The following is a 14,672-nucleotide window of genomic DNA, read 5'->3' as shown; positions in this document are numbered from 1 at the left end:
GTACGCTTTAGGTATATTCACACAGCAGATTTTATCTACATTCCAGATTTACCTCATTCCTTACTTGTTTGTCTATAACATTTAGTAAAATAAAATAAATAGTTTGTTAGATTCTAAAGAAAAGAAAAATTTGAAAACCATTTGGCAAATACATTGTAGCCTTTAAAATTCTTATGCCGTCATAGTTTTTGGCTTCTGGTCTGGTTCTGCGTGGCATTAAGAAGGAGTGCCTCATGACAACTGGGACAACCCAACCACAGAACCAAAATTTACAGATTTACCAAGGAAGAAGAAAAATATTTTGTCAACAGCAAAAAGGCAAGCTGTAGAGTCTACTGAAAATAAAAGAAGTGCCTGCTGATAAGAGGATTTTATTAGTAAATGATTAATTAACCGCACCACACACTTCATATTTGAACTGCCAACATCCAAATCTGCCTGTGGACTTATCAAGGGAAGGAGCTACATAGATTTTGTTCACACTACCTCACCCTGATAGGCATATCAAATTTGGTTATAAATTATTAATCCCTTTTAAAGAGAACGCTATACCTGGACAGTATAAATCTACAGTGTTGGACTGAACACGAGTATTTGTACGTGGAATATTAAGAGGCTACAGGAACCATGAGAAACTTTGTAGGAACCCTCATTGTCACCATAACATGCATCGTGTCAGGTAAGAACTTCATGTTTTATTATAGAATATGAAAAAGCCTTTTCAAATGCACTGTTTATCCAAGAGTTGTTCTGTTTATAAGAGTATTCCAATAAAATTTATAATAGACCAAATTTTATTAATAAATAGACCAAAAAATGGTTTCAGTTAGGTAATTTTTTCTGTTCAGTCTTTGAGTCATTTACCTTTCACTGATGCAGTTTTTTGTGTATTTTACCACACATTTGTTTAACTTTGGGCCTACGTTTGCCTTTAGGTTTAGGTTTTGGGGAATCTTAAGGTGAAAGTTGGATTTGTAAGAATAGAAAAAAGTACAACTGTTTAGTATGTTTAAGTTAAAGATTAGAATGGAGAAATATGTTTAGGTTATGTTTAATAATTATAGTATGGGTTCAGTTCCATGTAGGGTTATGATTGAGATTAAATCAAATGGAGTGTAAGGTTAAAAGAATCAAACTTAGAAAGTAATTTTTAGGCTAAGGGTTAGTTGTTAGATTTAGGATAATGGTAGATTTTTCATTTCTTTTTTTACATTTCAAATTTAAATGTGTTTTATATTTTCCAACTATATTCAACCAACTCTTTTTGCCTTTTTGTGTGTCTTTTGACTTTGAATTACCTTGCGTTCATTTGTACCAACCAAGAATAATTTTTCTATAATTACCATAACATTCACATTTGTGTTTTAATTTTTATGCTATGTATATAATTATCCTTGTGTTTTTAGATTTAAAAATATTTAGGATGTGATTAAAAATGTTGATAAAACCATTGTTCCAATTACATATAGCATGTAAAGGGAAAACAGAAGTCTTTTCACCTGGCACATGGCAACAATTTAACTCATCTTGCATAAATTTGCACTATTAAAAAATCATCTTCTTTAACTAGAATTTTAACTAGCTCTCAGTAAGGCAAAAACAATGGCAATTTACTTATTTTTACAACACCGATATAATACGCATGTCTTTACAAAGTCCATAGCAATATCACTAACTGTCCCTCAAAGGGGCTCACAATTTAATCTCCTTACCATAGTCATATGTTATTACCACAATCTACTGCCAATTTGGAGGGGAAGCCAATACACGTAACTACATTTTTATTTTGGCATGTTGGAGGAAACCCTGGGAAACCCACACCGGAGAAACTCCAACATAGGAAGAATATCCTTGCATATAAATATATATATATATCCATGCAGATAACGCTGTGGCTGAGATTTGAATCTGCGAACCTGAGTCAAACCTGCTGTTTATTGTTTCCAAAAATATAATACACACGTTTTATTTATGCATGTTTAACAAATATGTAAATTATTTAAGCATTTTTATCATTAAAATCAAAAGTAAAAAAGGAAAAGGAAACAGAGTTCTTTGAAATATTATAAATTATATTCTATTATATATATATATATTTATATTGCAAGACCACTCAGGTTCGCCTATGTTAGTCTACTGTATATGCTTCATTCTTGGAGAGCTTTATTAACTCAGGTATTTTGTGGCCACCATGGAAGATTCAGGGCTTTGATTTCTCATGTCAAAGCCTCGGAGAAAACTTTACCATCACTACATGTAATTACTAAATCTCACTTCCAATCTCCCAAGGCTAGCTTTTAATGGAAGGACAAGCTTGTATAAATGAATACATATGTCACAATTTTAAGAGACATAATACTTGATACAAAAAGAATAAAATTTAGCTATGTTTGCTCCTTTATAATAAAAATATGGATCTCTATGATAATAACAATTGTACTACTTGTTGGTAATAAACTAAAATTGTAGATTTTCCATGGAATTTGCCAAGTTAAAAGATTACGCATGATCTGATGCCACCTAAAATTATAGTTTAAAATGTTTTAATATGTATTATATTTATATTATTATTGTTACAGTGGTTTATTATTATATACTGAAATGTAAAAGTGCAGTGCATATTCTTTTATATTAAAATTCTTATCAGTAATACCAAGTTTTTTGTAATGTACTTTTGTAACAGTTTGTACTTTCCATGCTTTATAAAGAGTTTTCAAAGGTTTTTTGGCCTTCCTCTAAATCAGGGGTGTCAAAGTCAAATATACAGAGGGCCAAACTTAAAAACTTAGAAATATTCACAGACCAACCCTGAAATTTACTGAAAAACTTGAGGAAGTTTTAACTTCTCATTAGATAAAAAGTTTTGATTTGATCACAACTGGCATCCCCTGTAACTCCAAAACCCTCCTTGTACCTCCCACTTGTAGCCGAGGAGGAGTGCTGGAGATGCCAGATGCGGCCAATGAGGAGCTAAATCTTTTGAGTGGCCCTCTGCTAGAACTCCCTCCTCATTGAAATAGCGCCGCTAAAATTCCCAGAATTACTTGCATCTATAAAATGCGGGGCCACGCATAAGCAGAGAGTCCGCTGGTCTAGATGCAAGTGATGCTGGGAATTGTAGTAGTGGCACTATTTCAATGCAGCAATGGACTAGCTGCAGTTCATACTTGGGAATCCTTTGAGGGACAAAAAAAAAAGGACGCTGCGGACCAGATTTGGCCTTTGGGCCGGAGTTTGACACCCCTGCTCTAGGTCATGTGTTCTTTTTTCTGGGATATGCTGGTTTGTAGTATGTATATTTTCCCAGTGGTTGACCTTCATGGACATGTGTCTGTTTTAAAACTGGAACCTGTATATTTTCTACTTTTCTAAAAAATAATATATTTAAAATTATTCTGATTTTCATGCTACATAATATTATAGATGTAAATGGTTTTACAGCTGCTCATAATTTTTTTCTTTGTAGTTTATTCATTAAAATGCATGCATTGTGAAAGCTCCAAAGACCTTACCTGTACTGGAGAGTTTAAAGATTGCTCCCACTCTGATGAAACATGCAGCACCTACTACTATGTGGAAAGAAAAGGTAACTGCCTAAGGCATTCTTGTTTTTTCAAATAATAAAAAATATTGGGCCCAATTTATTAAAGCTCTCTGAGGCTGGAGAATATACACTTTCATCAGTGAAGCTGGGTGAACCAGCAAACCTAGAATGAATTCCTCATAAGTCATTTGCTATTTGTTAGCAAATGTTTTTAATGATGAACTAGATCCATTCCAAGTTTGCTGGATCACCCAAGTTTATTGATGAAAGTTTATCTTCTCCAGCCTTGGAGAATTTAAAAAAAAAATCAGGCCCATTGTAGGCACATATACCTTATTACAGTCAAGACTAAAATATTTATTTTTTACAGACAGATATGAAATACTGTAAAAAAATAAAGTTTTTATAATTGTATTTATGGTGTTACTGTATATGGCATATAAACTAATATATAATGTTTTATAACTAATATAATATCTAGGAAAGGATAACGTGGCTACTTGGGTAATTAAAGGATGCAAAAAAAATCAAGAATGCACCAAAGGTCCTGCATACCTCAGCAATCCTAATGTTACTGTTGCACTAGGTGTGGCATGCTGTACAACCAACTCCTGCGCTATTCCAGGTACCTTTTCTTTGTTATATTATATCTTTATCACCCATAAATGGACTTTAAAGGCAACTATTATTAAATCATATCCTCCATTCTTTCAATAAAAGTATAATGTATATCCTTTATATTGTACACATATACCATTATTACATATCCAGTATCAATTACAACACGTTTTGCATGATCTGCTTCCTCAGGGGTTATGAGATTGAAAAATTAAATTGATAAATCCCATGTCTTATAAAACATTATAAAAACTCACTGCCACATATTCTTATGATGACAAGTCCGGACTATGTACCTTACTTATAAATGTTTTAACCCAGGATCTGTCCCATTGACACATGACAACATAAATTCACACATCGAGCCTAATTTAATAAAGCTATCCAAGGCTGGAGAAGATAGATGGGAGAACCTGGATGATTCAGCAAACCTTTAATGCATCTGGTCCCAAACTCTTGCTTTCCAATAGCAAATGATTTTAGGAAATTCATTTCAATCTATTCCTGAAAGAGATTCATTCCAGGTTTGCTGGATCATCCAGGATTACCTATGATAGTCTATGTCCTTCAGTCTTGGAATGTTTTAATAAATCAGGCTCATTGTCTAGCTTAATCCAGTGTGAAAACCATGTAAATCTTGAGTAAAAATAGTAGGATCCCTTATGAGTTGTATTTACAACATTGACATTGGCTACTTTCAATAACATCACAAAATGTTAAAATTTATATTTTTAAGTATACGAGTAATTTATCAGAATCCTATATTAAAAAATGGTGTTGGTGAAGGTGGGTATGGGGCTACGACTATTTTTTTCATGTGAAAAGACAAATTGTCTGTCATCTGTCTGTCTTTTACTCCAATACTTCTATAGCCCTCTAAATCACAAAGATGAAAAAAGTGAGAATTAACCTAAAAGTCATGATATACATTCATTTTTATAGTGACTCAGGATGTTTTGAAGCCTTTTTTATACCCAGACGCTGCCATTTTTTAAAAGAAGAGGGCAGCCATTGAAAACACACTGGGTATACAACGATAGATAAATACAAAATAACAAAAACAACTTAACAGTCAAGTACACAAATAAAACAAGAACTGAAGCAACATAAGTAAATTTGCTAAGTGACATATTTGTAATAAACAAAAAAAAGATTAACAATTAGTTTGAGTGAAGAAGAGCCTAAACCTTTAGTTAACATTTTCATATTGACTGAATAATAAGGTAATGGCTACTAAAGCAATCAGTTATCAGTCCAATGATACAGTGACCCTGATTTATGAAAGAAGTGAATACACTTTTATCAGTGAAGCTGGATGATTCAGCAAACCAGGAATGGATCTGGTCCAGGATTCAAATATTTTGCTAAGCAAATAGCAAATGATTTTTAAAAATCCATTCCTTGTTTTCTGGATCACCCAGCTTCACTTCTGAAAGAGTATTCTCTCCAGCCTTGGAGAGCATTATTTATTTAGGCCCTCTGTGTCATTTTGCAAATATCAAAGAATTTGGCAATGATCTTCACATATCTATAAAGAGAAACCACATGTTAAGAAAGAAATAAAAAAGTTACCAATACAGAGGTCAGGATTATAGTCAATATTACTCGGTCCAAGATCCAAATAAATGGAAAAGATAGTAGGAGAAGAAATGGCCAAGAGAAAGAAAAGGAGGGGGTCCCAGACATTTAGGATGATACAGATGAGTAATAGGTTTCCCAACCTTCCTATATCTGGGAAAATGTGTATTTTATCCTGAATAAAGGCTGTAAGGTTTTCCAATAAATGTACATCTTGAATTTTTTTGTAGAGGTGTTGAGGTCAACCACGGACTGAGGTAATCTCAGGCATCCATCTAGATGCTGTGGGCACTTTCATCAGTGAAGCTGGATGATCCAGCAAACCTGGAATGGATTTCTTAAAAGTCGTTTGCTATTTGTTAGCAAATACTTTCAACCCTGGACCAGATCCACTCCAGGTTTGCTGGATCACCCAGCTTCACTGATAAAAGTGTATCCTTTCCAGCCTTGGTGTATTGCGCCTGGGCACACAAATCACAACCAACTCCAAGAAGTATTTTCAACAACCTTTATTGCGTAATCCAGGTACAGGCTGAGGTCAATCACCAAAGATCAGTCCGACAAAGTGAGGTACAGAAGGTTGAGGCATAAGGTGTAGTCAGGGGCAATCTGAAGTCAGGGCAGGCAGAGTTCATGCAATAATCAATATTCAGACTGGGTCGCTGTGGGTAATAAATCCGAGCCGGTAACAAGAAAACAGAGGTTAACACGGAAATCCAACATAAGAACGCACCGAAGCACACTGTAACACAGAGGTGATACCGGGCAAGGGTGCTAATGACAGGGCCTCATTAAAGGGGCACCTACGCTATTGGCGCTATTGGATTGGGTGAAACATACTGAAAAATGAATCATTTGCAGACAATTTGGCTGCAGGAAATTTAAACTATACATGCCCCGCCCCCGAAGGGTACAAGAGGCGCGCATAGTAGCATGCACCCTCTTACAGCAGGACCCCTAGGCCGTGTTGTACTGTGCACGCTCGCAGGAATGCTGAGGCAGCAGCACTGTGCACGTCTGTAGGGATGCTGTTCGCGATCCCTGGGGTCACTGAGGGCGTGGATGTCGCGGGATCACTGGCAGGGTAAATACCTTACACTGGGAGAGCTTTAATAAATCAAGCTCTATGAAGGCGGGCTACCGAGAGATCAATTTTTGTTGTGTAGGTGGCTGGTTGGATATTGGAAGCATAGAAATGAGTGACATAACAAATGATATTGTTGAATCTAGTATAGTTTTTAAACAATGCTGTAATAGTTCTCAAAACTTACCCAAATCTATTCAAGATTTCAAGTAATAATATAAAACCTTTATGGTGGCTCATGTGTCCATTCCAGCCTTCCTTAAACTCTTGGGAGTTCACTACCTGGTTGTGTCAGGTGTCTGTGCCAGGTGCCAGGTGACATGAATATGGAACACTCTCGGGTGTGTTATATAATGGTGACCTCAGTATTGGAAAAAAAGCAATAAAGGAAATACCTTTACAAATTACAATATTAAATCTTCTTATCTACCCTGAACTGCTTTGGGGAAAATTTTAGGGCAGCAATGTAACTTCAAAGACATTTTTAATGTAATGTAATTAAATTTAAATATCATTTTTTCAAGAAAATCTTTTAAATTTATAATTTTTCTGTTTTTCTTTTCTAGAGAATTTGTTTCCAGCCACTAAAACTCCAAATAACCTCACTTGCACCTCGTGTTTTTCTACATCAGTTTTACAGTGTGAAACAAAAGTGGAAGTTAAGTGTAATGATAATGAGAATATATGTGGTCGTCTCCTCATTGATTCCGTAGGTAAGGAGCTCAATAATTCAATATCATTTTTTACATAAATTGCCAGCTAGCATGAGACGTTTAATCCAGCTATGATTTCAGTAAAAAATATTCAATGTAAGTGAGGAAAGTTTTTTAATATTAATATTTATAAAGTACAGACATATTACATAGGAATGTACAATATATAGGGGCTGCAGATGACAAACTTGAATACATACCAAGCATAAGCTTTGACAGAGTAGGAGATAAGGGCTTTTCCCAATGAATTTTACAGTCTATGAGGAGGGGGAGCGATGTATATATTAGGTAAAGCGAATAGAATTGTTGCTAATTAGTAATGGTAGGAGAGAGAAGAAGATAGGTATGTGAGGTCGAAGAGGTGGGTATTTGATATAGTAAAGGTAAAGGTAGAGTTCTAGAGAGTAGAAGCAGCCCTAAAGAAGTCTTGAAGACATGTGTGATAAGCGGTTATGAGTGAGGAAGTCATTAGTAGGAATGGGATGGTGGTAAGGGGTGTTTTTATGTAAAAGTTTGGAAATGTAGGTTGGATTGTAGGTTGGAATTCAACCAAGGTGAAATGGAAGCCAACAGAGAGATTTGTAGAAAGGGGCAGCAATGAGTAATACGAAGTACGAAGTAGTAAGAAGTACGAAGGAGAGATAAGTCTAGCGTCAGCATTTATTGAGATTTGTAGATGTGAAAGTCTTCTTAGTTGAATACCAGAAAAGAGGATGTTTCTGTGTTGGTGAAGGTGGGTATGGGGCTACCACTATTTTTTCCATGTGAAAGACAAATTGCCTGTATGTATTTTACTCCAATACTTCTATAGCCCTCTAAATCACAAAGATGAAAAAAGTGAGAATTAACCTAAAAGTCATGATATACATTCATTTTTATAGTGACTCAGGATGTTTTGAAGCCTTTTTATACCCAGACGCTGCCATTTTTGAAAAGAAGAGGGCAGCCATTGAAAACACACTGGGTATACAACGATAGATAAATACAAAATAACAAAGACAACTTAAGTCAAGTACACAAATAAACAAAACAAGGCTGAAGCAAAATAAGTAAATTTGCTAAGTGAAATATTTGTAATAAACAATAAAAGATCAACAATTAGTTTGAGTGAAGAAGAGCTTAAACCTTTAGTTAACATTTTCATATTGACTGAATAATAAGGTAATGGCTACTGAAGCAATCAGTTATTAGTCCAATGATACAGTGACCCTGATTTATGAAAGCTCAAGAGAATACACTTTTATCCATGAAGCTGGATGATTCAGCAGACCAGGAATGGATCTGGTCTAGGATTTAAATAATTTGCTAAGCAAATAGCAAATGATTTTTAAAAATCTATTCCTTATTTTCTGGATCACCCAGCTTCACTTCTAAAAGAGTATTCTCTTCAGCCTTGGAGAGCATTATTTAATTAGGCCCTCTGCGTCATTTTGCAAATATCAAAGAAGATGGGAATGAAGTTTCTGTAGTCTAGATGATAGAGTGTGTATAGGGAGTTTGGTCGTCTTTGGGGACAGAAAAGGGTGATGAGTCAAAGTTACCACCAAAGCGCCGTGCCTGTGAGGTTGAGAGAAAGAAGATGCCCCCACTCTCTGCAACTCTCACCCCATTTATTGTAACTCGGCTTGCCTCAGTCTTTAACAAGATTACTTACTGGACAGGTAAATTTGAGCGTCATCTGGATACCAATGATAATGTACACCCAAGGAGATTATAGGTTTGCCATTGGAGGAGTTGTTAAGAGAAAAACACTCACAGGAAATAGATTGAGAGAGGAAAAGTCACACTGAACATTGTGCTTTAAGCACACCTAGCATCCGGTATAGTTTTTACGTCTCTGCTGCAGGTTATAACCCTAATGCTATGAGCCAGAATGGATAAAGCTCTCCAAGACTGGAAAATATAGACTATCATAGGAGAACCTGAGTGATCCAGAAAACCTGAAATGGATTTGAGCCATTATTGAAACAATTACTAAAAAAATAGCAACTGATATAAAAAAAAAAAAAAACTAGGTTTTCTGGGTCACCCAGGTTCCCCCATGATAGTCTACCCTCTCCAGTCTTGGGGAGCTTTAATAAATCACCCCCAGTGTTACAATGCTCCTGTTTGATTGATGACATCTTGCCAATGCAAGTGAAAGAGATATATCCATTCAGTCTCGTAAAGTTACTTAATTAAAAAGGTTCATTTTTTGCCTATAAAGTGATTTTCCTAAAAATGTTTTTTTCTTTTTGTGCAGGTTCTGTTGACGAGCGCTGGTCCATGCGTGGCTGTGCAACTAAAGAGTTTTGTTCACACCAGATTTACACTCCGGGCTCATTTAACTTGCAGCTATTAGAAAAGGAATGTACTGACAGCAGTTCCATCCATAAGCTTAGTATCGTCATATTTATCGTCGCTCTTTTAAGGACAATGTTGTTCTAAGAAGTCTTTTTTGCTTTGTTTTATGTTGTATTTCATTATTCATTGCTTCATTAAACTAAAATGTTCCCCCTCCTCTTTCTTAAAGCTGCCCTATCCAATAAGAGTTGTCAAACCTAGGTTGGGGATCTTGACTTGTTTTGAAAATAGTCCAATCTGTATACTATTATCACTTAATGGACACAATCTCCGCATTGAAGGAGGCATCTTAAGCACTATTGGAGAACCTGTAAGCCAATTCACTGGTCAGCTAGTTTGCAGAAAATGGTTAGGTAAGCATGAAAAATATGGCCATATCATCATGTCTGCAAGCACAAAGAAAATAGAACTGCACAAGTGGTCCCAACTGGGTGATCCAGCAAACCTAGAATGGATTTCTTAAAAGTAATTTGTTGTTTGTTAGCAAACATTTTCAATCCTGGCCCAGATCCATTACAGGTTTGTGGGATCACCCAGCTTCACTGATGAAAGCCTTGGAGAGCTTTAATAAATCAGGCCCATTGAAGGGCCAGCATGACAACCTTAAAACATTTAGGTCAGATGTGTGGCCCTATGCACATTCTGTATTCTGTATTGGACATAAAAGAAATATGTATAATAAATACTACAAAAATTGAGCAATACATCACTACTAAGAACTGCAGAGAATCCCTCCCCCCTTAATCTACTGTTGATTTTTCTAGATTCCAGGGAAGCCTTTTGAAAACATAAAATATATACAATGTTTTCCTTTTCATAGATTATTATTTTTTATCACTTTTAATGTTTAAAACTTTAACCTTGCAATCAAATGAGACTATTATAGGAGAATCAATTCCCTATTACAGGCATCTCTCCTTGCGTCGTAAAGCTCTCGCCTCTTCTTGGGGGGTCGAATTACTGATTGTGCCGGCCCAACACTCTCATTCCTCCCCTCATTTCCCTACACACATTTTTATGTAGCTTTTGAGAGAGGAATAAAGGGGAATACTATAAAGTGTCACTTGTATGGCACCTTTGTGTCTGCTGGAGCTGCAAAAATTTATCCAAGATGGTGACACTCACAAACACTGGATGTCTTTATAGGTATAACCTTTAGGAAAGTTTTTAAGGGCACATGTAATATTATGGAGAGATTTTCTTAATCTGGTGCAAAAGTCTCTTTAAATTTAGAGTAGAAACCTTGTAATCTCTAATTACACATGGACAGATACCTAAGGTTGTCCTGGAAGTTTAAGAAAATGAAGGGGTTCAAAAAAGGGGGTGGATAGTGATTTGGATAAAATGTATATATAAGAGAAATGTTATTGGTAGTCCCAGCATACAATGGATTAGGCATGGATTCATCTTGAAGCATCTTATATGACTTGATAACTGTTAGTAAGCCTGTACTGGTTGTTGTGCCTTACAGTATAACCAGAATTCTTATTTACTTTTTTGATCATTTCAATCTTGTTTTGGGTACAGGGTATATTTTGTACTTTCTATAAACAAAATAAAAAAGCTACTGAATCATTCCTAATATCATCATTTTATTGTAAAAAAATATATTTGAACAGGGATTTGTCCAGTCCAACACAGACCAAGGGTAAAGAATGTTAGTTGGTTTTTGTTAAAGTATATTCACACCCTCAATCAATGTAAACACTACCAGCAATGAGCAACACAAACAATATAACTCCAAGCCAATGGGAGCTCTGCTCACTCTTTATCTTAACAATGTACATTGCACATTATTATAAAATTAAATGGTTAATACAGAAAAAGATGGAATGAGTATGGTGGAGAGAATATGAACACTTGAAGATAGGTTTAGGCGTTCCTAAACTAACGTTTATCTGATCGAAAACAATTTACCTTTACAGAGAAAAACATTTCACAATTTTTCTGTTCCTTTTATGTCATTTTATACAAACTACAATAAAAGCTACCTATGTGTTTGTCAGGAGAGGATTAGCATTCCTACCCACCTCTAACAGCCCTCGTTGTAGCTGTGCACCTTGATGGGTCAACAAAGTTAGTTCAAATCTCTCTGGGACTTGTGAGATCTTGTGATGTTATGTTTCCAAATTTACACACCCACTGTGCCCATTATGAGGATCTTCCACTTTCCTTGCTTTTTTATTATTTATTTTAAATTATAGAGAACAGAACAGTAAAATATGTAACACACATAGTAATGGTGCCAGGGGGAACAATGGTAAGCTCTCATGTGGACCGCAATAATGGTAGGGAGAGCTAACTGTAAGACCAATACATATTAGAAGCCATGGACTAGCTATGGGGAGATCCACAGAATTATTTTGCTCTAGGCAATACAAATTTAGAGAATTAAGCAAAATGGCCAGTTAAATTCTACAACATTTTAAATTCTACGGCTTGTTCCACTTCAAAAACATTCTTAGTAAGAGCACACTGTATTCTCACCTGACACCACTATTCCAGGATCGTCTTGTTCTCTCTGGACAAAAAGTTCTGCCCCCCCTGGCTTCCTCATTTCCTCAGACTGATGTCCAAGTGTGGTGCAGGCAAGGCTGGGCCACGGGGGCCATGATTCAGAGCAGCTTGTGGATTTGTAGAGGTGCTATGACACTGGACCTGTATTGGTGGCAATCCTATGCCTAGTGGCCCCATAATCATGGGGTAAAATTTGTACCCCTGAGCCATATTAAATGTGAGAACATTACATTTGCCATAGACAGCAATTGGTGGTGGTGATGAAGGGAGGGGGAAGAATGGTATAGTATAAGAATATAAAGGTAAATATAAGAATGGTACAGTAAAAATGCTGTGCCCCCTCAGCTACCACTTAAAATCTTTTAAAAATTAAATGAATAATAATAAGAGGTCACTGTAAAATCACCTGTCACCAATATTCCATGATCCTCTTGCTCTTTCTTGGGAAAAAGCTCAGCTCCCCTGGCTTTCCCCTTTCCCTAAACTTCTGTCCAATAGTGGTGCAGGAAAAGCTGGGCCAGGAAGGCCATTCATCGGAGCAGTTTGTAAAGGTGCTATTGTACTACAGCCGAATATTTAGGTTTTAATTGATAATTTAATTAACTATTTAATTAAACTATTCGTTTTAATAGACAAGTTGACTGAAAGTGAACTGACTTACGCTCATCTTGGAAGACTTCATAGTTTTTTAATTTGCTTTTTAATATTAAGGCGGTCAATTCGCTCAGTTTCAGATCAAAAATGGAACCATATCCTGGCAATCATATAAACTGCTGGTTGGATGTGATTGTTTCCAAAATTCCTAATAGAAGAAACATGGTTGGAATCAACTGGAAAGGAGGACAATAATCAGGCCTTAACCACAAAACTGCATGTCCAGCCAAATGTTACTATTTCATTTTGAATAGAATGGACAATGGTTGGAATGCCTGTCAGGTTCTGAGCTCCACTAGTTGGGTCTCCATACTTAGCCAAACAGTTTGAGAAAAGAGGAATGGAGATCAATAACAGGCATACTGGCAGCATAAAATGAAACTCAAAAGGAAATTATATTTGTTGTGAGTGCAGGTGTCTAATAGATCAAGCTTTGTAGATCTCTTAAAACCTAAAAACTCTGTCCTTTGTTCTAATTTTTTCTTAAACAAACAAAACCTGCCACACATGAGCAATAATCTGATGAGCATGTCCTAATGGTGGACTGTCATCAGTGGTTGAACCCTGATTACCCCATGGCCAAACAAGAAAGGTGCTAAATGGAAAAAATGTATGAAAGAAGATAACACATGTATACAAGAAAGAAAGAAGCAGCTTGCAAATATTATTTATTCAAAGAAAAAAAACACATAAGTTTACTTAGCAAGTGAGTTGTGTTGGTTGAATAGTCGTAGCTCACAATTCGATTTGTCATCTTTTCGCTCGAATAGACCAAAATTATTCTGGTGGTCGAATGTCAAATTCAAACACCATTAAAGTCAATGAAGGAACACAAAATTCAGCACTGTGTAGAGCTTCTACAGCCTCCAAACAGGTAAAAAGATACATAATAAAAAGACACATAATACTATTACATACCCCTGTCCTTCGCATGGATATTAAAGAGGTCCCGTCACATGAATAATAAAGACCACCTGTCACATGAATATTAAAATACACTTGTCACATCAATAATAAAGAGGACTTGTCATATGAATGATAAAGAGGACCTGTCATTATTTTTTTTATTTATTTGTCAGGTTCTCTTTATTGTTCATGAGACAGGTCTTCTTTATTATTCATGTGACAGGTCCTCTTTATTGTGCATGTGAAAGATCCTCTTTAATATTCATGTAACAGGTCCTCTGTATTATGCATGTGACAGGTCCTCTTTATTGTTCATGTGACAGGTCCTCTTTATGGTGCATGTCACAGGTCCTCTTTATTGTGTATGTGACAGGTCCTCTTTAATATTCATGTGACAGGTACTCTTTAATATTCATGTGTCAGGTCTTCTTTATTATGCATGTGACAGGTCCCCTTTAATGTTCATGTGACAGGTCCTATTTATTGTGCGAGTGACAAGTCCTCTTTAATATTCATTTGACAGGTCCTCTAATATTCATGTGACAGGTCCCCTTTAATGTTCATGTGACAGGTCCTCTTTATTATGCATGTGACAGGTCCTCTTTAATATTCATGTGACAGGTCCTTTTTATTGTTCATGTGAAAGGTCCTCTTTAATATTCATGTAACAGGTCCTCTGTATTATGCATGTGACAGGTCCTCTTTATTGTTCATG

General features: G+C 35.9%; 1 protein-coding gene across 1 annotated transcript; it reads left to right on the top strand.

Annotated features, from left to right (window-relative positions):
* Positions 1-532: 532 nt before the first annotated feature.
* LOC140341266 (phospholipase A2 inhibitor and Ly6/PLAUR domain-containing protein-like) lies at positions 533-11,462 on the top strand. Its single transcript, XM_072426850.1, has 5 exons — positions 533-679; positions 3,467-3,586; positions 4,026-4,169; positions 7,391-7,537; positions 9,780-11,462. Exons 1-5 carry the CDS (start codon positions 628-630, stop codon positions 9,962-9,964), a joined length of 648 nt encoding a protein of 215 aa, XP_072282951.1. The 5' UTR covers positions 533-627; the 3' UTR covers positions 9,965-11,462.
* The last annotated feature ends 3,210 nt before the right edge of the window (positions 11,463-14,672 follow it).

Source organism: Pyxicephalus adspersus, chromosome 11, assembly GCF_032062135.1.
Source record: "Pyxicephalus adspersus chromosome 11, UCB_Pads_2.0, whole genome shotgun sequence".
Classification (NCBI taxonomy): domain Eukaryota; kingdom Metazoa; phylum Chordata; class Amphibia; order Anura; family Pyxicephalidae; genus Pyxicephalus; species Pyxicephalus adspersus.
This window is presented reverse-complemented; position numbering and strand designations above follow the sequence as displayed.

Coding starts and splice junctions, on each gene's coding strand:
- LOC140341266 (XM_072426850.1), top strand. CDS start 628: ATGAGAAACTTTGTAGGAACCCTCATTGTCACCATAACATGCATCGTG. Junction 680..3,466: donor CATAACATGCATCGTGTCAG/GTAAGAACTTCA, acceptor TTTTCTTTGTAG/TTTATTCATTAAAATGCATG. Junction 7,538..9,779: donor TCTCCTCATTGATTCCGTAG/GTAAGGAGCTCA, acceptor CTTTTTGTGCAG/GTTCTGTTGACGAGCGCTGG.